General features: G+C 36.4%; 11 protein-coding genes across 11 annotated transcripts; 3 read left to right on the top strand and 8 right to left on the bottom strand.

Moving 5' to 3' along the window:
• Positions 1-93: 93 nt before the first annotated feature.
• TMC1 (Tmc1p) lies at positions 94-597 on the bottom strand (the record flags this gene model as incomplete). The annotated part of the gene is made up of 1 exon (XM_071053825.1): positions 94-597. One exon carries the CDS (start codon positions 595-597, stop codon positions 94-96), a length of 504 nt encoding a protein of 167 aa, XP_070910237.1.
• An 891-nt stretch (positions 598-1,488) lies between these two features.
• On the bottom strand, positions 1,489-3,336 carry RNJ42_03660 (Phosphopantothenoylcysteine decarboxylase subunit SIS2; the record flags this gene model as incomplete). The annotated part of the gene is made up of 1 exon (XM_071053824.1): positions 1,489-3,336. One exon carries the CDS (start codon positions 3,334-3,336, stop codon positions 1,489-1,491), a length of 1,848 nt encoding a protein of 615 aa, XP_070910236.1.
• Positions 3,337-4,090: 754 nt separating this feature from the next.
• Positions 4,091-5,242, top strand: SGT1 (co-chaperone SGT1; the record flags this gene model as incomplete). Its single annotated transcript, XM_071053823.1, has 1 exon — positions 4,091-5,242. The coding sequence occupies one exon, from the start codon at positions 4,091-4,093 to the stop codon at positions 5,240-5,242; it is 1,152 nt and encodes a 383-aa protein (XP_070910235.1).
• A 316-nt stretch (positions 5,243-5,558) lies between these two features.
• On the bottom strand, positions 5,559-8,084 carry ASE1 (Ase1p; the record flags this gene model as incomplete). The annotated part of the gene is made up of 1 exon (XM_071053822.1): positions 5,559-8,084. One exon carries the CDS (start codon positions 8,082-8,084, stop codon positions 5,559-5,561), a length of 2,526 nt encoding a protein of 841 aa, XP_070910234.1.
• Positions 8,085-9,066: 982 nt separating this feature from the next.
• Positions 9,067-10,425, bottom strand: LPL1 (putative hydrolase; the record flags this gene model as incomplete). Its single annotated transcript, XM_071053821.1, has 1 exon — positions 9,067-10,425. The coding sequence occupies one exon, from the start codon at positions 10,423-10,425 to the stop codon at positions 9,067-9,069; it is 1,359 nt and encodes a 452-aa protein (XP_070910233.1).
• A 293-nt stretch (positions 10,426-10,718) lies between these two features.
• Positions 10,719-11,558, bottom strand: SLD7 (Sld7p; the record flags this gene model as incomplete). The annotated part of the gene is made up of 1 exon (XM_071053820.1): positions 10,719-11,558. One exon carries the CDS (start codon positions 11,556-11,558, stop codon positions 10,719-10,721), a length of 840 nt encoding a protein of 279 aa, XP_070910232.1.
• Positions 11,559-12,216: 658 nt separating this feature from the next.
• Positions 12,217-13,023, bottom strand: RNJ42_03655 (uncharacterized protein; the record flags this gene model as incomplete). Its single annotated transcript, XM_071053819.1, has 1 exon — positions 12,217-13,023. The coding sequence occupies one exon, from the start codon at positions 13,021-13,023 to the stop codon at positions 12,217-12,219; it is 807 nt and encodes a 268-aa protein (XP_070910231.1).
• A 2,070-nt stretch (positions 13,024-15,093) lies between these two features.
• YNG1 (Yng1p) lies at positions 15,094-15,774 on the bottom strand (the record flags this gene model as incomplete). The annotated part of the gene is made up of 1 exon (XM_071053818.1): positions 15,094-15,774. One exon carries the CDS (start codon positions 15,772-15,774, stop codon positions 15,094-15,096), a length of 681 nt encoding a protein of 226 aa, XP_070910230.1.
• An 838-nt stretch (positions 15,775-16,612) lies between these two features.
• Positions 16,613-17,515, top strand: CYT1 (ubiquinol--cytochrome-c reductase catalytic subunit CYT1; the record flags this gene model as incomplete). Its single annotated transcript, XM_071053817.1, has 1 exon — positions 16,613-17,515. One exon carries the CDS (start codon positions 16,613-16,615, stop codon positions 17,513-17,515), a length of 903 nt encoding a protein of 300 aa, XP_070910229.1.
• A 1,013-nt stretch (positions 17,516-18,528) lies between these two features.
• Positions 18,529-20,433, top strand: MSA1 (Msa1p; the record flags this gene model as incomplete). The annotated part of the gene is made up of 1 exon (XM_071053816.1): positions 18,529-20,433. One exon carries the CDS (start codon positions 18,529-18,531, stop codon positions 20,431-20,433), a length of 1,905 nt encoding a protein of 634 aa, XP_070910228.1.
• Positions 20,434-20,562: 129 nt separating this feature from the next.
• On the bottom strand, positions 20,563-22,239 carry ALG8 (dolichyl-P-Glc:Glc1Man(9)GlcNAc(2)-PP-dolichol alpha-1,3-glucosyltransferase; the record flags this gene model as incomplete). The annotated part of the gene is made up of 1 exon (XM_071053815.1): positions 20,563-22,239. One exon carries the CDS (start codon positions 22,237-22,239, stop codon positions 20,563-20,565), a length of 1,677 nt encoding a protein of 558 aa, XP_070910227.1.
• Positions 22,240-22,345: the final 106 nt, after the last annotated feature.

Genomic DNA, 22,345 nt, shown 5'->3' with positions numbered 1-22,345 from the left:
TTGATAAGTAAAACAGAATCAAAAACAAAAACTACCTCACTATTGTTTTAAACAGCTCTTGCTAATTTATTTTTATTTTTTATTTTAATTTTATTAAATTCGTATTTTTTGGGCATGTGTCTGTTCTGACTCCAATTTGTCTGCATTTCTCTGGTGCATCTGTTCCTTGCATGATGTTAGTCCCGAACATGCATGGTTTTCCATTAACCTGTGCCTTGAGCAGAAATGACCCTTACAGAAGTTACAGTCTCCGATAAACTTAGAGGCCGTGCTAGAACACTTATCGTGATAACATTGGTTCTTCTTCTTCTTCTTCTTCTTCAAACCTGAACTCTTCTTGCTCACTTTGGTAGATGTAGATGCATTAACAGCACTGGCACTGCTGTTCTGGCTAGAGATAGATGGTACAGGTGAGATGGACCCCGATATTCTAAGTGAGTTTGTAGAGAGCTGTCTCAGAAGTACCGGTGTGCCCACTTGGCTAGAATCCTCCCTGTCACCATTTAAAATACCTTCCACCTTCTCGACACTCTTCTTATCTTCCTCCACTCTAATATCCTCCTCTTTAGTATTATACATAGTATTAGCGTTTGTCATTTTTAAATTTGCTTACTATTATATTTGTATATTATATTGTTTTAATATTTTATTTTATTCTAATTTTTTATTCTAGTTATGGAATTTTTTAATAGTTATAGTTTAAATTGTTTTAAGTGTTTATGTTTTGCTGTTATTTTGTTAATTTCAAGGAGTATTTAAGACAAGAAATATCGTATTTATATATGTAGTAGTTGAAGTAAAAACTGAAACCCTCCTGGTTTAGTCAAAATAGGTTACTTCGCCACCTCAAGTGGCAAATAAAGAAAATTTCTCCCTTTGGATCAAACTAAATCCAAAAAAGAACAAAAAAAGAAGCAAGAAACAAGGAAGGTCAAGTTAATAGTCATTGGTGCTACTTTGATAAAAAAAGGAAGTTAAAAACTGGATCCCCATCAAGAATTATACAGAAAAGAAGAAAGAAGGGATTATCGCCACCTCACTCAAATCCTCCAAACCTTTCAGTGAAGCCAAAGCAGCTGGGAAAAAAAAAAGCAATTCAAAGAAAAGATAAAGAACCGATTAAAAGATAAAAAACCAAAAAAAAAATATTGAAAGCAGTTTGGGAAAGTGGGGGGGTGGGAAAATCTGTAGATTGTGGATACTGAAGAGGGATTTAGTTTGAGGGTTACTCTACTCTTTCTCTACCCCTTAGGTTTACCGATTTTTAATAAAGGAAAAAAAAAAATCGCAAAAAAAACAAAAACAAAAATAAAAACCTACACAACTTAGTTAAAAATTCATAACCCTCACTCAATAAAATATCGTTTCGCATCAATAAGTAAATAAATAAAAAACTGTGAGAGGTTTAGCCAGGTTTTTTTTAAAGAAAACACTACACAAAAAAAAAAAAAAAAAAAACAAAAAAAAAACTTATTGAATATCTATATCTTACTTACTGTCTTCATCCTCTTGTTCTTCATCTTCATCCTCATCTTCATCTTCATCTTCATCTTCATCTTCGTCTTCGTCTTCGTCTTCGTCTTCGTCTTCATCATCTTCTTTATTTTGATCACCGTCTTCTTCCTCGTCTTCCTCGTCTTCTTCTCCTTCATCTTCTTCTTCTGGGTACCCGCCCAGTTGCATAACGACCTTGTCTACTATTTCATTTGGATCCATCATACCTCCCAATCCTATATCACCATTAATGCCCATGACCTTTTCTGAAGGTTTGAACACTGTAATCCACGGCATCTCTTCTTTTATCAGTTGGAATTGTTTCTTTGTCATGACGGAATTGAAAGTGCTACTTACCATAGAAGGAGCTAGGAATATTGGGAAGTTGGGATTCCAGGCTCTGATGACACATGTTAACAAGTTGTCACAGAGGCCCAATGCTATCTTAGATAAGGTGTTGGCGGTCAGTGGCGCTACGACTAGGATATCTGCCCATCTTCTCAACTCTATATGAAGTACCGGATCACTTCTTTGTTTCCAGGCATCCCACTCATCCTGGTCTGTCCATACTTGAATGTTGGCAGGCCATTCGAAATGTATTGGATTTACTGCAGATGGTTTATCACCGAGGTTATGTCTGATGTAGTTGTTATTCACATTATTTGTCTTGTTCAGCGGTGTAGATGAAGCATTACTGCCATTGCTGTCGGTTTTATTATTGGTTGGAGTATTACTAGTAGCAGACAATGACGGTGTCACAGGATCACAACTCTCCGTCAAAGTACCACCAGGGATATTGATCTGCGTTTCGGTTCTCTCAGCAACTGGTTTGGTCTTCTTCAAAAACTTCTTATTGAAAAACCTCTCTGCACTTTTCGTTAATACGACTTGGATGCTTACCTTGTCTTTACCATAAATGTCTTCTAATTTCTTCATCATAGGTTTAATCTTGTAGACCCCCATGGAACCCGTTGCCCCAAATAAGACGTGCAATTTACCATCATCCTGAGGCAACCTTGGATCCAGGTTCTTGGCATTTTCACGTTTTGGTACATCACCTACAATATTACCTTCTTCTAGAACAGATTCTAGCAATGGTTGTTCAGGGGTATTCCCAACAGCTTGGTCGGGCGTATCTGCAGCACCCATATTATTGCCGTTTAATGTCACCGTTGGAGTTGTAGCTATAGGGCTAGATAACACAGGGTCGATATTATTATCAATTGTAGTAGTTGTATTTATCCCTGGTGTCGTCTTCTGACCCGCTGTCACTGAGTTCACGAATAAACCAGCCTCAACAGGATTCTTTGGACTTAAACTGTTAGTCCTGGATCTCACTTTAGGACTATGGAGCATATCATCTACTATGAAGTGCGGATGCTCTTCCTGTACCGGCAGCGGAGTGCTCTCATGAGCTTCTGCCATCTTCTCCTGTATGATCTGCGGTAACGTCTTTTCCTCAGTAACAACGTTTGTAGGCCCAGTACTACCACCTTTTCTCTCTTCAACGCCTTCCTTCTCCTTAAACTTTGAATCACTAAACGTAACAGTAGGAATCCTCTTCAAACCCGGCTCGGGAGTGTTGCTAACCACAGCGCCTGACGTACCACTCACATTCATAATAGATTTAGTTGCTCCAACAGCATTCGTAACTTGCAAAGGAGACGTCCTGGCCCCCATCGTGGCTGCTCCTGGTGTCCCTGGTGTCCCTTGTGTCCCTGATATCCCTGCTATTCCTGCTCCTTCTGTTCCCGCCACTGTACCAGTACTCGTCACAGGAGTCTCAGTCGAGTTAAAGGACTCATTAGATCTCGACCTTTCTGTATCCACTCTAATATCCATTTCTTTTTTCTTTCTATTTTATTTACTATTAAAAAATAAAAGCTTCCTCCCTTTCCTTTAGCGTTCTTGCCTGGTCTTTGCCTTATATTGTAATATATTGTATTGTATTGTATTTGATTGTAATTGTAATGTATAGTATAGTATATAGTATTGTATTATTCCTGTCAATTGCCCTATATCCCTCTCAAAATATATCCCGATCTTTCAAACAGATCTTAAATTAGAAAGGGCAGTACCCGCTTTTAAGCTGAACCTCTTCCACTTTCCCAGCTTCCCCCCCCCTAACCCTTTGATAAAGTGGTGGAAAACCCTTACCCGCATGAAGGCGCCGTGTGTAATTTGGTAGGGGAGGGTAACGTTTTCTTACTTATGGATCATTCAAAAAGAGCAGAATAATCCCCGTACAAGCCGAGATACTTTTGAATATAATATCACGCTACGGTTGTTTCTTATAATCTAACTATTAATCACGTGTTACTCGTGTTACTCGTGTTATATGCTACTCACGTGGTGTATACGTATATACGGTTTCATTCGCGTGTTCATCGTATGTAGTGCTTGGATCGCGATGGGCTCAAATGCAGAGCCTTTTTGAAGGTTAAGTGCATATATTAGTGGTTTTTTAAATATTATTTGTCTCCTAGTATATGTCTATCCACAACGTACTCTTGTTTATTGGTATTGTGTTCCAATTGGAGATTGGTTCTTACAAAAAAAAATAGTAAAAAAGGGTTTACTTTTTTATTAAAGAATAATGCCAGTTGATAAGGACTTGAAAGTTGCATATACTACTTTGTATGATGAAGAGAATCCGATTGGGGCCCTGGGGTTGTACGATAAGATCTTGAAGGAGACACCGGAGAACCTTACGGCATTGGTATACAAGGGTCATGCGTTGGAGAAGCTGTATTTCAGTGATAAAGAGTGGCATACCGTGGCGACGATGGATGAGGCCCAGAGCTGTTTGGCAGCTGCTGAGGATGTAGCCCTGCAGCGTGGTGACCGTAAGAAGATCGGTTGGGTTTATTTCAGGTCTTTTGTGCTTCAATTCAACCTAAAATACTACAAGGTGGCCGAGAGGTACTTGGACAGGGCAAAAAAATATGGATATGAGGACCCATTTTTAGGGTTATGGGAGGACAAGTTGAATAAGAAACTAGCGCGTCTGGCCTCTAAGCAAGATAAGACGAACTCAGAAACTTCAAAAGTGGATAATGACGAGACAGTTCCGGAAAAAAAGATTACCGAAAGTGTGCCGATTAAAACTTCTGACCAAACTGCTAAAAATGATGACTCGGAAAAGTTGCGGACCGATTGGTACCAATCTAATGACAAAATCACTATTTCTTTCTTTACTGTTAATCTACCTCAGGATAAAAATTCAGTAAATATATCTATCCCAGATCACCAGACACTATCGATTTCATATCCCGTCAAAGCTACCGGTTCTGAGTTTCAATTCGAATTAAAGCTTGCTCAAAGAGTCGACCCCAGTGACGTCATAGTTAATATCATGACAAAGAAGTTTGAGGTAGCTTTAAAGAAAGAGGTCAACTCTAAGTGGAAGACTCTAGAATATGACTCTAAAGCGCCCATAAATGTACCTACACCGGTTGACCCTTCGCTGTCAATAGATACGAAACCCATGGCTTATCCAACATCCTCAAAGAAACATATAGATTGGTCAAAGATAGATTTAGATGATGACGAAGAAGAAGAGAATAGTGGATCTGCAGATGCTTTCTTCCAACAACTATATGCCGATGCGGACCCTGATACGAGGCGAGCAATGATGAAATCATTTATAGAAAGTAACGGAACTACCTTAAATACCAATTGGGAAGAGGTTGGAAACGGCAAAGTAGAAACAGCTCTACCTGAAGGACAGGAACTAAAAAAATGGTGAAAATGGTAATATAGTTCTATCTCTAACTTCTTTTTTGTCGCTTTTTCTCTTCTCAGTTTTGCTGAATAAATATATGTATATATGTTTCATGTTTCTAGATGTAATATTACAATTTTTATGCTATTAATTTTTACTATGCCTTATATATGAAGCAAAATTCATAAATTTGAAAGTTGCTTCCTGTTATTATTACAATTCCTTTCGAAGAATAGAAAAGAAATGATATCACAATGAAGATTACTACTTAATGAGTCTTTTGATAGTGTTTGTCATTGGCATACCAGCTGCCAATTATCAAATGCACTAAAGTCTAATATTAGTCCTCCATCAGACTAGTGTCTTCTAGTCCATAGTCGAAAAGCCTTTGTTCAACATCTAATTTCGGTTTTCCTTCAGGTGACATAGACAACTTATATATACTTCTTGAGGGTTCATTATATGGACTACCAATTTTATAGCTGAAGTTAACTGGCTCTTCAGACTCTTTTGAAAACATATGGAAATTTTCCTTATTTGCTTGAATGTCGGTTAATTTAGATCGATCCCTAAAACTTGGAATTTTTGAAGTTCCAGTATTCAGTTTATTTAATGATGTAGGAAACAATTGTCGTGGTTTTAACTCTGCTCTTTGGAAACTATTCGACTCAATTGGAGACGAATTGCCCCTTACAAGAATGCTCCTCGCAAATCTTGCATTGTTCCCAATCTTAGTACCAATAGAAACTGGTGGTAGTAATTGTTTAGGGCTTGAGAGACCTTTATTGTTCAGAGATGAATTGTTCCTATGAGCTGCTGACTTAACAAGATCTGAAGTAGAGCGGCCTAATGGGGTTCTCTGCGTATTTTTATTAGTCCTAATAATCGTCCGACCGCTTGAAAATGTTGTATTAGCAATTTTATCTGTAACTGGCTTCAAATTTTTATTCGTCTGTGGGCTATTGTTTTTAGTAACACGACCCCTACTAACAGAACTTATTCTGCTCCTTGGATATTTGGCCTGCAGCTCTTTTTCATGTTCAGACACTATATCTAATAAATTCTTCCCTTCGACTATAAAAGGCTTGTGAAATTTGGTTTCAATTTCCTGCAGTTTTTCAACCAGTAATCTTAATACTCTGGGAAAGTGCCTAGTTATCCTTTTCCTTGTTTTTTCCTCTTTCAGTAGGATCTTATGTGAGTTCCTAGCCAAAAGACGTGATGAGTCCTTCGAACTAGATTCTAGGAACTCTTGGTCCTTAATCAGTGATTTAAATTCTTCATATAACTCAAGTATCGGTTTGTACAAATTATACTTCTCTTCTAATTCTTCAATTTCAGCTTCACATATTTCTAACACATTTTCATCATCTTTTAAGGATTGTGAATGTGCTTTTAAGTAGTCAATCTTGTTATTAAAGGCCTCCCTTTCTTCTCTAGTATATTGAAGTATATTCCAATAATATTCGACTTTTTTGTATGAATTTTCAATTAAACTTTTAATCAATTTTTTTTTCATCTCTTCCAGTCTTTGCAACTCTTCCTGTATTCTTTGAATTGAATCTTCTGATAAATCGTTATTATTTTCCATAAATTCATGAATTTCTTCTTGTGGAACATTTAACCTATTCCATAGTTGTTTGCATTTTAGCAAAGTTGTTTGTTTGATACTCGATTTCTCCTTATGAATATTAGTAAATCGCTCTCTCAGTAGATGTAGTTCGACAATTGATGACTTTGAGATTTCAAAAAAAGTTTCCTCAAGCGAATTTACCAAAAGGTTACTGCTATTATAATGATCAATTATCTGCCTTATTTTCTTTGGTATTATTTTTTTATTATCTAGTCTCAGATCAGATAAAAGGGAACTCAGTTGTTGTCCTTCATTACATACTGTATCTATTCTTGACATATACTCAATCTTTAAAGTATCCACTAATTTTGAAATAAGTTCAAATTTACCAGGAGAGAGATCTTTTAAACAAGGATTATTCAATAACTCATTCTTATTTTTCTTAATTACTTCTGAAATCAATGTCATTTTGCTTTTCGGGCTGTCATTAGTCAAATATTCGAATATCTGTTCTAAATTATCAGATTCATTTAGATTATTCAATATTATCCTCTCTTCTTCTGTTATATCTTGCAAATCCATTCCCAGCGATGTTGTTAACTTCTGTAATCCCAGGCACAGCCGCAGGAACTTTTTTAACTCTGGTAGATAAATATTGTAAATATATTCTCTTGCAGATTCTAGCAAACTCTTTTTACTCAGTAGAGATAACGGTTTCTTAGGTGATTGTGGAACAGTTTTTCTTTTTTGATTTAGAATTGCGTTTCTAATATAAAGATCGGGTATGGTTTTGGTACCGTTTGGGTCACCTATAATTTCCAGTATCCTGTTTAGAATTTCCTGTTCGATTTCTATGTTAACCGTTAGTTTATTCATTTCGTTTTCTGCTTGTTCAAAAAAGCTTCTTATAGATTCAGAAAGGGTATTGAATATAAGTTTTTCTTTGTTTAATATCTCGGTATTAGAATAACCAATGTTTCTATATATAACATTAAGGTCTTCCAGCAATTTTTCCAATTGTTTAGTAATTACATTGAAATTCTCCTTATACATCCCATCTACCGATGATAATTTCGAAGGTTGTAGTTCGCTAGTGCTACGTATTAGCCCTCTCTTTAATGGAGAATCAAACTCGAGTATTTTCACTGGTGTTAATTTCATATACTCTCCTGAATTGCACAATGTACTTCCTGAGGAGTTCAGTCTTGGAGTTCCGGGACTTCCCAAGTCGACATTAAAGTCCCTTTGACGATCAAATCTTCCAGTAGGTGAAGATACCGGGAGTGTTGACATTGCATTTAGTGATTTTTATGCTCTGTTGTTGTTCAAACTTTGTATTCTTTTGTAGCAAAACGAAATATCAAGAATAAATAATAATAATCCTAAAAATAAAAGTTATTTAGAAGTCAAATAAATTACTAGGACGCACTTAAGATATTTCAAAAGGAAGGGGGAAAAAAGAAATCCATATTGTAGTTTATTCTTGTGTTGGAAATGTTATTATTTACTGTTTTTATTGTTTTTGTTGTGTTTTTTTTTCATTGTGTTATGTCTTTTGTTTACAAATTTCCTAAAACTGCAAAATATCGAATTTTAATTAAAAAAGGCGATGGGCTGTTAAGAATTAAATACCAAAACATTAAAATTGTCCCAAAAAAATTATGGTGTTTTGATGAATTAATTCGTTGAAAAGGTTACAATCAATATAGAAGGAAATAGTTAAAGAAATCGTTACCAATGAGGAAGACAAACATTGGTCGTAAATAAACTATTAAGGAATATTTGTAATAGACGATATATTTTATAATGGAAAGGGAACCATAAATTATTGTCTTGCTACATGTAAGTAATATGTAAAATGCTAATTAGAATTATCTAGTTATTAATAATCAAAAAATTGAATGTTTTCATTAATGTTATCATGTAAAAATTGGCATCAAGTTTCTTACATCAAATTACACGATAATGAGTAACTTTGACAATTAAAGGTGTGTAAAACAATAAGAACTCATCCTTGTTAGCTCAGTTGGTAGAGCGTTCGGCTTTTACGTCAAACGAGGACAACCGAAATGTCAGGGGTTCGAGCCCCCTATGAGGAGTTCTTATCTTTTTTCAAATAACAATTTTTTTTTCTAGTCGTAGTAATGCTCTGTACAATAAAAGAATAACATTACATCTACGATGAAACAGTCAGTTATAAGAGAATATTAAACCTATAAATACTAGAAAGACTATAACTTATCTCTAAGAAACGTTATTTTCATTTTGCAGGCAATCAGGACTCATTCGTAAGTAAGTAATTCAACATTTGACAAGCAAATTCCAAGGAAGCAACTGCTGTGGAAGGTGTACTATCATCAAGTCCTCGCCTGGCAATAATACCACCATGCGCATTTGCACTCTTGACATAGATCGGTATTTTGATCCATTTTATTTTATGCAAATTATCCATGATCTGTTTTCTTTCTTTTGTCAAAGGAATCTTATCAAATTTCGATCTCCATGGTTCTGATTCATTATCAAGTGAAGAATATTTCTCAATAAAGATTCTCCAGTCTTCAGAATCGTCACCCTGTGGTTTAGGAGTAGATTCAATTTCTTGTGAGTCCTCATCTTCCATAACCGAACCCATAATACTTCCATAGGCGTCAGATACGTAATTTTTGATATCGTCGCTAATTCCTACTTTCTCCTTCACTAATTTTGGGAATTCATTATTTTTCAGCATCTTTCTATATTTGCAGGTCGCCGTGTAACTATATATAGTGCCACCAACATTCAAGAAGAAAGCAATGGGAACGACTAAAAATACCGCAAGAAAAATTAAGGATAATGTTCTGAACCAATATCTCATTGGGTTTGATTTTTGGTTTGGGATGTGAACATCAGGGTTTAACTTGTTCATATCAATAATTCTGGGCATGGTCCTTGAGTAGTTCTTTCCTGGTATCTTCTCCTGATATACAAACTTTAAACGATTATCGGAATTAATGAAAGGGTCAATATCTGTCATGAAACCGGTAAAGAAGGCTACTGTCCTGTCATTTCTTACATTAGCAAATGCTATCCGATGTTTAAATTGCTTTAATGCATCAACATATTCACCTGTACTCATCTTGACGAGAATATCATTGCTAGAGTTGGCTATGAATAATTCCCTACCACTTTTACCTAATATAGTAGATCCAAGTGCTGTAAAGGTACCAAACAACAACGTACGATTTAAATAATTCCTAGGGTTATAAAACTGAATCCCTAAATGAGGAGTTGCCACCGTCATAAATATACATGGTTCAATTGATTCAAAGATCTCGCGGCATTCAGAATACATTTTTCCTACAACAAATCTAGAAACAAGACCTCCAAGAGAGTAACCAATGAAACTGATTTTAGTTATCTTTCCTTCTTTAAACTCCTTAATATACTCACATATTTCAATCAGAGTTCTGTATCCAATGATTTCAATACCATCAAACGTCTTGAACATAGGATTTTGTCTAGGCAAGAAAAACAAATACTCATTCTTCCCGTCCTTACCATTCAAATTCTTATCAAGTATTTTCTCCAAAGATTTCATGTGTTTATGATTTCCCCACAAACCATGAATCAAAACGAACAAATGCTTGTCAGCCATCCTGAAACTTTTCCTATCTACCTACCTTTCTTTTCGAATTTGGATGAAATACTAGTTTATAATACCAATTAAAGTAGTACTTTTATATTCCCAATACGAAATCAAAGTAACCCAGTTAAAGTAACCCAGTTGTTACTTACAACTCGTTAACTTAGTCTCACGCCATCTTAATATTTTCATTATGCTTAAAGGGAACAGAAAGGCCGAGCCCTGTACATGATAACCCGTGAAAAAAAAAGGCAGAACACACAGTATTATCACCAGATGAACATAAATCGCCACCATAGCTTTCTCTAAGACCTAGTAAATAGGTTTAATAGTGATTCCACAGTTTCTTGCAAGTCTTCAAATGGAATTTCTTTGATAATCCCCTTTTGTAATTTTACGAGATCGTTTCTGTGAGCAAATTCAGCTGCTGAAAGTGTCATTTTATAAACTCGCTGGGTTTCGCTATGAGTACCTGAAAGAGAACGTAGTCTGAGTCCACCTAAGATAAGTTTTGAAATAGTATCTTTCAATTGAATTTTCTTATCCTTCTCGCGCACAGTTTGTAGAACCATAGTTGTGGTGCTCTCACTCTTTTGCCGAGAAACAGTATAGAACTTATCTATACTGGACTCTCGAGTCTTATTGAGGTTGCTGTTAACATTATCGCTCTCATCCCCATCTGTATCTACATCTGTCTGCTCTGTAGAATTTGCATTGGTAGACTTCAGTTGCTTAATTTGTAAATCTATATCACTTTTAAAGGACAGGTCCACTCGAAGGACCCGCACCGTATCAGAATAGCGGGAGAAAATGAAATACACGTAACATCCAGGATTTGCCAACTTGTCAGCAAGAGGAATGCACTCGAATACAATACCTCGATTCTTGTACTTCAGCTTTGAATTGAAATATGTCATGGTCGTGGAGCTACGCGTGAAGCATTGGTAGGGAGACTCTGAAGAACTCAACCAAATTGGTAGTTTCTTCATATCTACATAAGCAGAAAACCGCCCACGATATTCCCTGGACAACCTAACTTTATCCTGGACATTGGCTGATAGGTCCCAAACTTGAACATCTCGCAAGACAGTCTCTGACCGTTTTGTACCTATCGAAATCTTCAGGGAAGCTACCTTAAAAGGCATAACATGAATAGAAATCTCCTGAAATTGAATATACGTAACTTCTTATATCTATATCTCCAAAGATAAGTGTAGTTATAATACCTTGTAAGGTTATTTACATCTCTTAGCTTGATGCCGATTTATATATCCAGTTACTCTCTACAGATTTTTCTGAGCAATTTTGAATTTTTTTGTTTGTCAAATTTTGCAGACATCTGGACCAAATAGTGTCTATAGGATCAATTCAAATAAGCAATATTAGTGCTTTAAATAAGAGAAATTGTGGAAGATACTTGATTAAGTTGATATGATATGCAAACATTTATCTATGCAAATTAGAAAGGTCAAATTATATATGTAAATAAAACTAAACTACTATTTTTTTTGTTTTTTTGTTCTGTATTGGAAATCATGAATATTACAGTACAAATTAAATGTAATTGCTGAAAGGGGGTCATTAAGAATAATAAATATTAGTTGGTTAATAATAGTAAAAAAAAACAAAACAAAACAAAAAAAAGTTTAATTGTCGTAACGTAACTGGTTAGAATTGAAGTGATAATATCAAAACAGATAATGTTGCTTCTGATATTTCATAGAGGCCTATATTTTACCTCTTTTATGCGTATTGTTATTGGTGAAAGAATTCATTAATGAATTAAAGTTGAATATAAAATTTTTAGTTGATTAGAATGTAAGCACTGTCATTCATTCCTGGAACATGCTGTTGAATGTCAGATTCAATCTTCTTTTGCGAGTGTTTGTATGAGGAACGGGAGAAAATTCTCTTTTGTTCTCTTCTCCACTGATCTTTTTTGTCATTAATAATAGTGTAGATTTCGTGATGTTTACCGCTATGATCAATAACCCTCTTGAATACAGCGTCATCAAATCTTATACTCTTCTTCTTTGGCAAAGCCAACTCCTCTTCAGAATAGGTCTTATCAAAAATAGAAGACGTACTTGAGCTAACAGATGAAGAGTAGTTGTATTTTTCAGTAGAGAAATCGTTGTAGTATTCTGCAGTCTCATCTTCCTCGACTGAATGAGAAAGACATGACTTCAAAGATGACTTTTGTTTATCCTCAACTTGTTGTTTCTTTTCGTCCTTCTGTTCATCCTCTGATACTGACAAGTCAGGCCCATATAAAACTGTTACATCTGTATCTTTATTCCAGTTGATCGATAGTGGGTTGAGCTTCTTGTCTTCTAGCTTGAAGAGGTTCATAGACCAACGTCTCCACAAACAGTGATGTAGTCTTTCGAGATAGATATTGTAGTCCATATCATCCTCGTTTGAACAGCTAGGTAGTCTTAATACTTTGTGTTTTCTCATCTTTAGCAACAAACCCCAGGACAGACAGACATCCTTGGAGTAGTCAAATTCGTGGTGGAAGTAGTCCAGAGCTGGTTTACTGTAGTTGGTAACATTATCCAACAACATCAAATTTTGACGAGAAATAATAGTGTCATCTAGACTAGTCATTATTGTTGATAAATGTGTCTGTAATAAATTTTGTGGTCTGTTAATAATGTGGAGGTTATTTTTATTATTATTTTTTTTTATCTAATGCAAATAATTAATCTCCTAATATCCGTAAGTAAATAAACTGATGTATTGTACTATTTTTTATATTTTTTTATTGCGTGAGTAACCTGAGTCAAATTTGTAAACAAAGTATTTGATAGATTCACAACCCAATACATTTACCTTCTCCTAAACAACCGACTTATTTATATATCATGAATTATATGTCTAAAATACAAAGAAAATTTTTTTTCCTTTATTGTATCAATCCACTTGTCTGTTATTGAAGTCAAGTATTGTCTATTGATTGAGGAGTTCGAGTGGGGGGTTAAGACGTGAAGGACACTACGTAGAGAGGGTTCCGTAGAGTTTCACTGAGGGAGGGGCTTTTTAGATTCATAGAAAATCCGATACTAAAAAGAAAAACAAAACTGAAATGTTCCACTTATTCCTCTAAGTACATCACATAGAAGGGAAAAAAGTCATATAATATTAAATATTTGTCCGACAATGGTATAGAGAATATTTACTAGAAATAACAACAAGGGCAACTCTTCCGGTTTACTTGCTGCTATGTTTTTCTTTGTCTTTTTCTTATTTTTATTGCCACTGCTTTGATTGAGGGTGCTTCGCCATTATTATTGACACATTACTCGGAAAAACTATTTCCCCATTCAGTTTCGGAAAAACTCCACTTTTCTTCCGTTTCTTTCTTTTAATTACGTATTGCCCTCTCTCCTCTCTTGTTCTTTACTTTTCTGTGTGGATTTTTCGCGCCCTTTTCTTCGATTAATAAACAAGTCGAATTTTCCGAACACCGCAAAAATAGTTTTTCCGTGAACAATCACCGCAGCATTATAAAGATCACGATTAGGACATGGTTGAAAAACGCAAATTAAGGAAAAAAAAAGGAGTGATTACTTGATGAGTAAGTCTAAGAGGAGAAGCAGCCAAGGTGGCAAAGGAGAAAAAGGGTCCAACGGAAAAACTTCTATCGTAAGAGTTTATGGTTAAAAAAAGAAAGATAAACTTTTCTTTTGCAGAAAAAGTCAAATCAGTGGGTACCACGGATAAATATGACAAGACTCTACGCTGTGCAGTATTTCAATAGGAGCATCAGGAATGACGCAGAGGCCCTTTTAGCTTTTGCCAGGACCTATGCTTCCCCCAGATTTATTTCCTCCCACCGACTTCCTGTGAGTTGAGCTGAAGTTTTTCCGAAAGGAAAATCAAGATAGCCACGGCGTCTTTTTTTTTTTTGTTGTTGGTTCATTCGTCTTTCATGCTGCGGTGTTTATTTATTGTCCCCCACCTTCTAAAAATCAATCGTGGTAATGGGTAAACATGGGTTAACGTAATCAGCTTTTTGAATCTGAAGTTTTTCCGATAGGTTAAGTAATTACAGCAAAAGAAATATGGTCATACCCGGAAAAATAAATAAATATATTTCTTTTTCCGTTATTCCAGAAATAGAATAAATCGGCAAAAGAAGACAAGCAATAAAAGAGCAAACTGTACGTAATATTTCATTATTTTTTTTGTAATTATTTATTAATATGTTTTTAGGGGAGAGGGGCTGTCCTAGATTTATTTGTTGTCTTTTTAGTTTTTCCGGCAAATCTTGTTTTTTTCTGCTACTAAAATTATTTGTTGTTCTTTATTGATTTTGAAAGAAACTATTTGTTCTTATTTATCACTAAAAAATATTTGTTATGTCTCATCTACAGCCTCCCCCACACCTATATCCTTTTTTGGAAAAATTAATATACTTTGGAGATTAAAAGATCCATAATAGAGTAGTAACTACGTCATTTTAGTACTTAAATAAATAGAGCGGGAGGGTTGCCCGAAAAAATATACCAGAGAACGATAACCACAACTACTTATTAGAATAATAATAACTTGGCAAAATTCTAAAAATTTATTTTGGGTCTTTTACTTTGACTTGTCTTTATGCGCGCAAAAAATCAGACAGAGCAGCCATAATTTATTTTGTACCCCTCATTAATCCACTTGAGTTTTCAACAATCATTTACTATCGGCTTTTCTACAAGATTCACTACAGTACCATTTCCCCGACGGTGGTTTATTTATATGTACACATGCGTAGTGAAACCATTCCAATTTGCAATTTTCATTGTCACATGCAATCATAGGCCCGTATGACACGTCATTGCAGAAACAGTACCTGGCATCGTCCCCTCCTTCTCCATTAATCTTCGTATTGCCGGACCTTTTCAGGTACTCCTTCCGTTGTTTCTCATGCCTTAGATCTCTCTTTTGAGCCTCTTTCAAATTGATCTTCAACAGAAGTTTCTTGTTACCGTTGTTCCCGTTAGCCCGAGATGCTGTTGTTGTTGTAGGTGCCGTACTAACACCTTTCTTCCTATTCAACAAATGCGTATACCGTTTGTTTATCTCTTTCTGTAACACAAGGTCCTGCCTGTACTGTGTCAGAAACTCCACTCTCTCTTGCACCAACTGTCGCAGATAACGTGCTTTACCTCTCAACTGTACTTCCAACTCCTCATCCTCATCCTCATCCTCACCCCGCTTGCTCTGACGCCCATTCTCACTCGCCCCTTCACACTTGTTATCCAGATACTGTAATGTCCACAATGTCCTCACATATTCACATGCGAAATGATCCAACGTATTCAAAAAACTATACCGTATATCCTGAGACAGCTCACCACTACTCACAATCATTTGACCTCACTTTTTTTATATTTTTTTGTATGACTTGGCGAATGTATAAAACAATTGGATGTATTGTTATACTATCTAGCTGATTGATATATGCATCACTTATATATATACATAGATATGCCTAAGTTAAACCGGAAAAAGAAACTTCACTTACCCCGCTCAAGAATAGTAATAAGGTACGAATAATAACGTGATATTACCGTACACCAAGATAATACATACTGTTACACGAACAATGTCACATGAGTAAGCTGCTTCTTCTTTATTTTTTTTTTTTTTATCGGCAACAAAAAATTCAAGAGAGGGCTTCTGCTCTCTTTGTGTGTGTGCTTGTGTGTGTGTGGGTAACCGGGTTATATCGGGGGGAGAAGTAAGCTCTTTTCATTTGTATATTTTCTCGAAGCTGATTGGGTAACGGCTTCGCTCCCTCTTAAAATTCTCTCAGATGGTGGTAAACCTGGGTCTTGCTTCATGGTAATTGGGTTAATTTGACAAATCATTTGTTCAGGAAGGGGTCTTAGCTTAATACCAAGTCCGTTAGTTCCATGAAATTTAAGTATTTTATAAAAGTAAAAAAAAAAATAATATAATATAAACTTATTATATATTTAGCGAAGACTTGTGGGTTTATAACTACGAGACTATCTAGACAATTAAACAAGAAACAAGAGAAGACAATAGAAATCCAAAACAACAATAGATTAGAGAACTAATTTAGAGTAGGAACAAAAATAACCATACAACAAAGATCAAGAAGATAATAAGTAAATAGAAATACAAAACTCAAATACATTAAGAGAAAAACAACAACAATAATAATAATAAAAAAAAAATAACAATGTTTAGTAATATACAGAGACGTGTTGTGACGAGGTCTTTCTCAGTTGCCAGAGAGGTTCCTAAACAATCTAGAAAATGGCTTGTTGGTGGTGCAGCATTGAGTGCTGTTACTGCATCTGCACTTCTGTACGCTGACTCTTTAACTGCTGAGGCTATGACGGCTGCTGAGCACGGTTTACATGCTCCAGGTTACGCATGGTCTCACAATGGTCCATTACAGACTTTTGACCATGCTTCCATCAGAAGAGGTTACCAAGTGTACCGTGAAGTCTGTGCTGCTTGTCACTCGCTAGACAGAGTTGCCTGGAGAACGATGGTCGGTGTTTCCCACACCAATGAGGAAGTCCGTGAAATGGCTGCTGAATTCGAATACGATGATGAGCCAGACGAGCAAGGTAACCCTAAGAAGAGGGCTGGTAAGCTAGCGGACTATATACCGGGCCCATACCCTAATGAACAAGCCGCTAGAGCTGCCAACCAAGGTGCTTTGCCTCCAGACTTGTCCCTAATCGTTAAAGCTAGACACGGTGGTCCAGACTACATCTTCGCCTTGTTGACCGGTTACCCAGACGATCCTCCAGCTGGTGTCCAGTTGCCAACCGGCACAAACTACAACCCATACTTCCCAGGTGGTGCTATCTCTATGGCTAGAGTCCTGTTCGACGACTTAGTCGAATACGATGACGGTACCCCAGCTACCACCTCCCAAATGGCCAAGGATGTCACCACATACTTGCAATGGTGTGCTGAGCCAGAACACGATGAGAGAAAGAAGGCAGGTTTGAAGGCCATCTTGCTACTATCTTCATTGTACCTATTATCCGTTTGGGTCAAGAAGTTCAAGTGGGCCGCTCTTAAGAACAGAAAATTCAGTTTCAACCCACCAAAACCAAGAAAGTAATAACATTCACTCCAATTCAAAGAAATAAACTAAATCCGATCGGCTTTAAAAAATTCCCTATACAAAGAAAAAAAAATAAGGGAAGTAAGTGAAAATGAAAGTATTTAATTTTTCACAAAGAAAGAGATAAAAAAAAAAAAAAATGCTTGAAATTTTTTTTTTATTTATCTTGGTCATTAACAAAAAAAATTAATTTTATTATTCCATTATATTTATTACTACTCACTTCTTATCTTTTTTTTTTCTTAAATTATTTATTCAATTTCTTCTTTTTATTACCAATAACAAATTAAAAAAAAATTACTCCTGTATAAAATAAAGAGAAAAAAAAAAAAAGAGAGATTCTTGATCCTCTACCATTGATATTTAAAAAAGAGCAGTTAATAATCCTACCCCCCCCCCCCATTATTTATATATATTTACCATGTAAAAAAATAATCAATAACTTTAAGAAAAGACATTATAATTACAACATCCTATGTCGGAACAGCATAACATAACATAACATAACATAACATAACATAATGTATTTAAATATTGTTATACGAAATATCACACGAATTAACATCTTAAACGGATATCATAGAACATAGTGTACGTATGTCATGTGACTACAAAGACCTATTTTTAAAACAAACCCTAAAAGAAATAACACGAGAAACCCTAGCTACTAAACAAAATCAAGAGTAATCCCGGGGGCCTACGGGTGTTTCTAAGAGTGTTGCATAGAGAAGTTAATAAAATTTCCCGATTAGGAAGTTTAATTAGCAAACAACCAAAAAAAAAGAAATACCGTAACGAAAAAAAAGAAAGAATATATTTGGTTGCTGGGTTTTCTTTGGCATATCCAACAATCAAGATAAAAAAAAAAAAAGAGATTTACACTTGGAGCCAATTGGTTTAGAAGTTTGGGAATTATGAAGTGAAAAAGTATTTTTTTATTTTAGATTGATTGTATTAGCTTCAAGAGAAAGTGGATAACTCCAAATAACGCCAGGGAAAATAAGCTTACGATGGAGACTAAGAGGAGACGAGGCAGGCCTCAGCTTACGAAGGATTATGCTGATCCGTTGCAGAGTCCCATGGCGCACTCGTCGATGCAGGTACAGAGACAAGGTAAGAAGTCGTTTGCGAAGCCTATGATGAAGGTTGTTGCGACGCCGTCACCGAAGAAGAGGCGGATGAGTAATGTTGATGTGCAGTCGCCATCGGTTACGAAGAAAGGGAGACACCGGGGGACGATACTCTCGTCGCCGATGAAACGGGGTGAAGAGTCTATGAGCAGCACTCCTGTGTCTACGCCGAACTCGCATTCCAGTATGTACTTCTCTGTGTCGCGGAACACGTTGCAGAGTTCTCCGCCCATGATGTTCTCCTCGCCTATGCCGGGAAAAGTACCAACCGTACAAAGGGGGTATATAGAGATGTCTGGTGGGAAGAACTTGAAGTTGGCGCTGACGGTGAATGAGAAAGGTGAGGCTGTTATCTCAGGTGCAGGCAAGACTGATGAAACAGCCTCTGATGCTAGCTCTGCGCTTAAAAAAATGCGGTTCACTGCAGAGAGCTTTGGTAGATCAAACGCCGTGGCAAGTAGTGAAACAAATGATCTGTCAATTGATAGCTCAACCAATTTTTCAGATGGTGTCTCTAACGTTAATATAGCTAATGTCAATAACGTTATTACAGGTAGTGTTACTAGTGACGTTACACGTGATATCTCGAGCGAGGAAAGTCAGGTAAAAGATACCAAGTTAAGCGGAAATCCTACAATGTCCAAGGTTAACCAAAAGACTTTCGACAAGAAGGAAGTCCTTACTTTACTGAAAAAGATGAATTTCAATGCACAAAATAAAAGTAAACCAAATGCCACATGTACTACTGCACCATCTGAAAACGAAGTAAAACCAAGGTTAGAGCTCGAGCAGAATGATAATCTGCCTAAGATCTCTTTGAACGGGCAGGACCCAAAATCACCTTGTACACCAAGGTCAACGTTTCAATTCAAGACCGGGTTTACCCCTAAGTTTGGTATTGATTCTGTTCTGGCAGATGAATTTACATCCCCAAGGTTTGCCAAACGTCTGGCAAGCCATGAAAATCAGACCTCTGTTAATATCAGTAGTCCCGAACACAACCTAACTTTGACTCCAAAAAGCAGGAGAAACTTGCGTGCTTTAGAGGGCTTTCCATTTAACCAATTTCTCGCTCCAAACTTTCAGCAATCTCAAGAAAAACAACTAACCAGAACTCCAATCACTACAGTTGATTCTTCCGACTCACAATATGTTTTTAAATTCAGCGGTGGAGACCCACTTCTTATTACCGAGGATTCTGATGGAAACTGGCCTGACGTAGTCTATCATCAATTTTCTTCCTCCCCTAGGAAATCTAAAGTTTTCAATACTCCACCATCCTGGATTAATTTTGGATCTCCTGGCCCTCTTAGTCCACTAAGGAGGAACTCCACTACGATTCAAGGAGCTTCAACAATCATGAAAACCATTGGAAGCCCAAACATATCTAATGAAAGAGGCACCAGCGCTATGATTGGTGGCCATTTAGAATCCGGAGGGAACCCAATTCCTCATGAACCCTTGAATATTCCAAAACATAGGATAGAAAGTTTGGACTATTCTCCACATAAGATGACCATACCTTCTAGCCCAAGAAACATTGCTGTTTTAAATGAACCTACTACCCCTAGGGGAGAAGAGCCTACTATCACAACTAACATTCAGTGTACCCCACTGATCCAACATACCATGGATGGTTCTCTAAGTTCTAAATATATCCCAACAGCCCTGGCTATTGGGAGTCTTGATTCAAGTGTTGCTATCGAAACCACAAAAAGGAGCTCAATCTCGCTGAAACAAGATGATGCTAGAGCTGCTCTACAGAGACTAATTAATGATCAATAATATAGACTTACCATAGTAATATTATAATAAATTCACTATATTTCTAACTCAAGTCAAGTAATAACCTGATTTATAATGTATTAATAAATTAAAATAGAAAATAGTAGATTTAAATTTCTATATAAATAATTACAATTTTTCATCAGTTACCCATAGTGGTTCATCGAAATTATATAACCACGATAAGCCAAACCATGAGCTTATTATACCTAATGAACAATAAAAACTGTATATCATCAAACTTAGGAATTCAAAATTTTGTAGCACTTTATATTTCCAGCCTAAAAGATCTCTTAAATGGACAAAGAAAACCATAGGTACCAAAGTAAAAATGTAAACTAGGGTTAGTCTATCCAAAAAGAAAATTCTTCTTTCTACACTGGTAGAAATACTGGTGGTCTTTCTAAATGCGAAGAAATAAATGACACACCAAACATATGTGTAAAAGGCCTTCAGTAAGAAGTCCTGAGATTCATATAGCAATGGGAATAAAGAGACATAACCAGCAGAGGTTAGTAACATGAAAGAAGATAATAATCTTCTATCGTTAACTACTAAAAAGGAAAATGGAATGATGACCAGCATAATTGCCTTTTCATGAACATGCCAACCGAACAGGAATGAAGCTAGACCACACAATGTCATCGATCCCATAAATCTCTTGAATGATGGATCAAATAGTACTGGAATAACAGCTAACACTTGATACAGCAAGGTCAACAAAAATGTAAGTTTGGGAGTAATTTGAGGCAAAATAACAAAGAAGACATCCTCGACCAGACCCTTTGACCCGTTATTGTTCTCCACCATTTTGGCTTTTATTTCGTCGATTGAACCTGGGATTAATGGTGGGTATATAAATTTGGATGTCAACTTATAAATGTATGGCATTTTCAAGAATACGATAGTCAAGACTTTGTCTATTGTCGAGTAAATTGCCCAAAAATTTGGTGCCCAGTAGGCATGTGTCAAGCCTCTTGAAAATGGAAATAGTCGAGATAGTACTTGTGGCATGTCCATAACAAATGGACCAAAACATAGCGAAAAGGTGGCAATAACTGTTAAACCAAGTTTAGTCAGGTGTGTCCAATTGACAATAAATATCAGATCTTTATAGGACCTGAACTTAAAATCCTTCAAATTCAACACATAAGCCCTCAACAGAAACACGAAGTAACAAGGAGCCAAATACAAGTAGATGTGCTTAAAACATAACGCAGTAGAGTAGAACAACCCACATAACAAGTATCTCTTCTGTCTTGCAGCCACAATAGACGCTATTAGGATGGCAAACAAAAACCCATTGTATTGGAAATGAATATGGTCGATTATCAAGAACCCAGGAGACAACACAATACTTGCAGCGACAACGAAGCTTTGAGTGCGCTCACTGGGCTTACTGGTGTTGATGTACACTTGTAATACAACGAAGAGAAGAATCTCACTGACAATGACGGTCAATCGCTGGAACACAACGGTAGGCATCCCAAATTGCCCAACTTCAACTATATCCAAACACCCGTCACGTTTTACATAGCTTGGCACGAATTGTGATAAGAACCACTCGAAGTAAGCAAAGAATGGTGGGTAGTCCAGGGTCCATTGGCTGGTGTGCTCATAGTACCATTGCTTCATGGGCAGCTTATTAGTGATAGCGAGCCAGTTCCTGTGCACATCGAAATCCGTGCTGAAATAATCCGGTATCAGGAGTAGTTTCAATATCAGCGAACTTATCCAGAAGTTCCACAGCGAGAAACGACGGGTCTCACCAGAGACCTCTGTGACCTCCTTAGACTCTTTACCCATCTTTTATTTAGGTACCCTTTGATGCCTTTTTGTATTAGAACTGCTTACACTTGTTATATGTCCCTTGAGAACTTGAGAAGAGTATAGAAAGAAGAAAATCCTTCAA

The sequence above is a fragment of the Nakaseomyces bracarensis genome, assembly GCF_045282275.1.
Source record: "Nakaseomyces bracarensis strain CBM3 chromosome Unknown Scaff12_0, whole genome shotgun sequence".
NCBI classification, from domain to species: Eukaryota; Fungi; Ascomycota; class Saccharomycetes; order Saccharomycetales; family Saccharomycetaceae; genus Nakaseomyces; species Nakaseomyces bracarensis.
The sequence above is the reverse complement of the archived record's forward strand: the minus strand, read 5'-3'. Positions and strand labels throughout refer to the sequence as shown.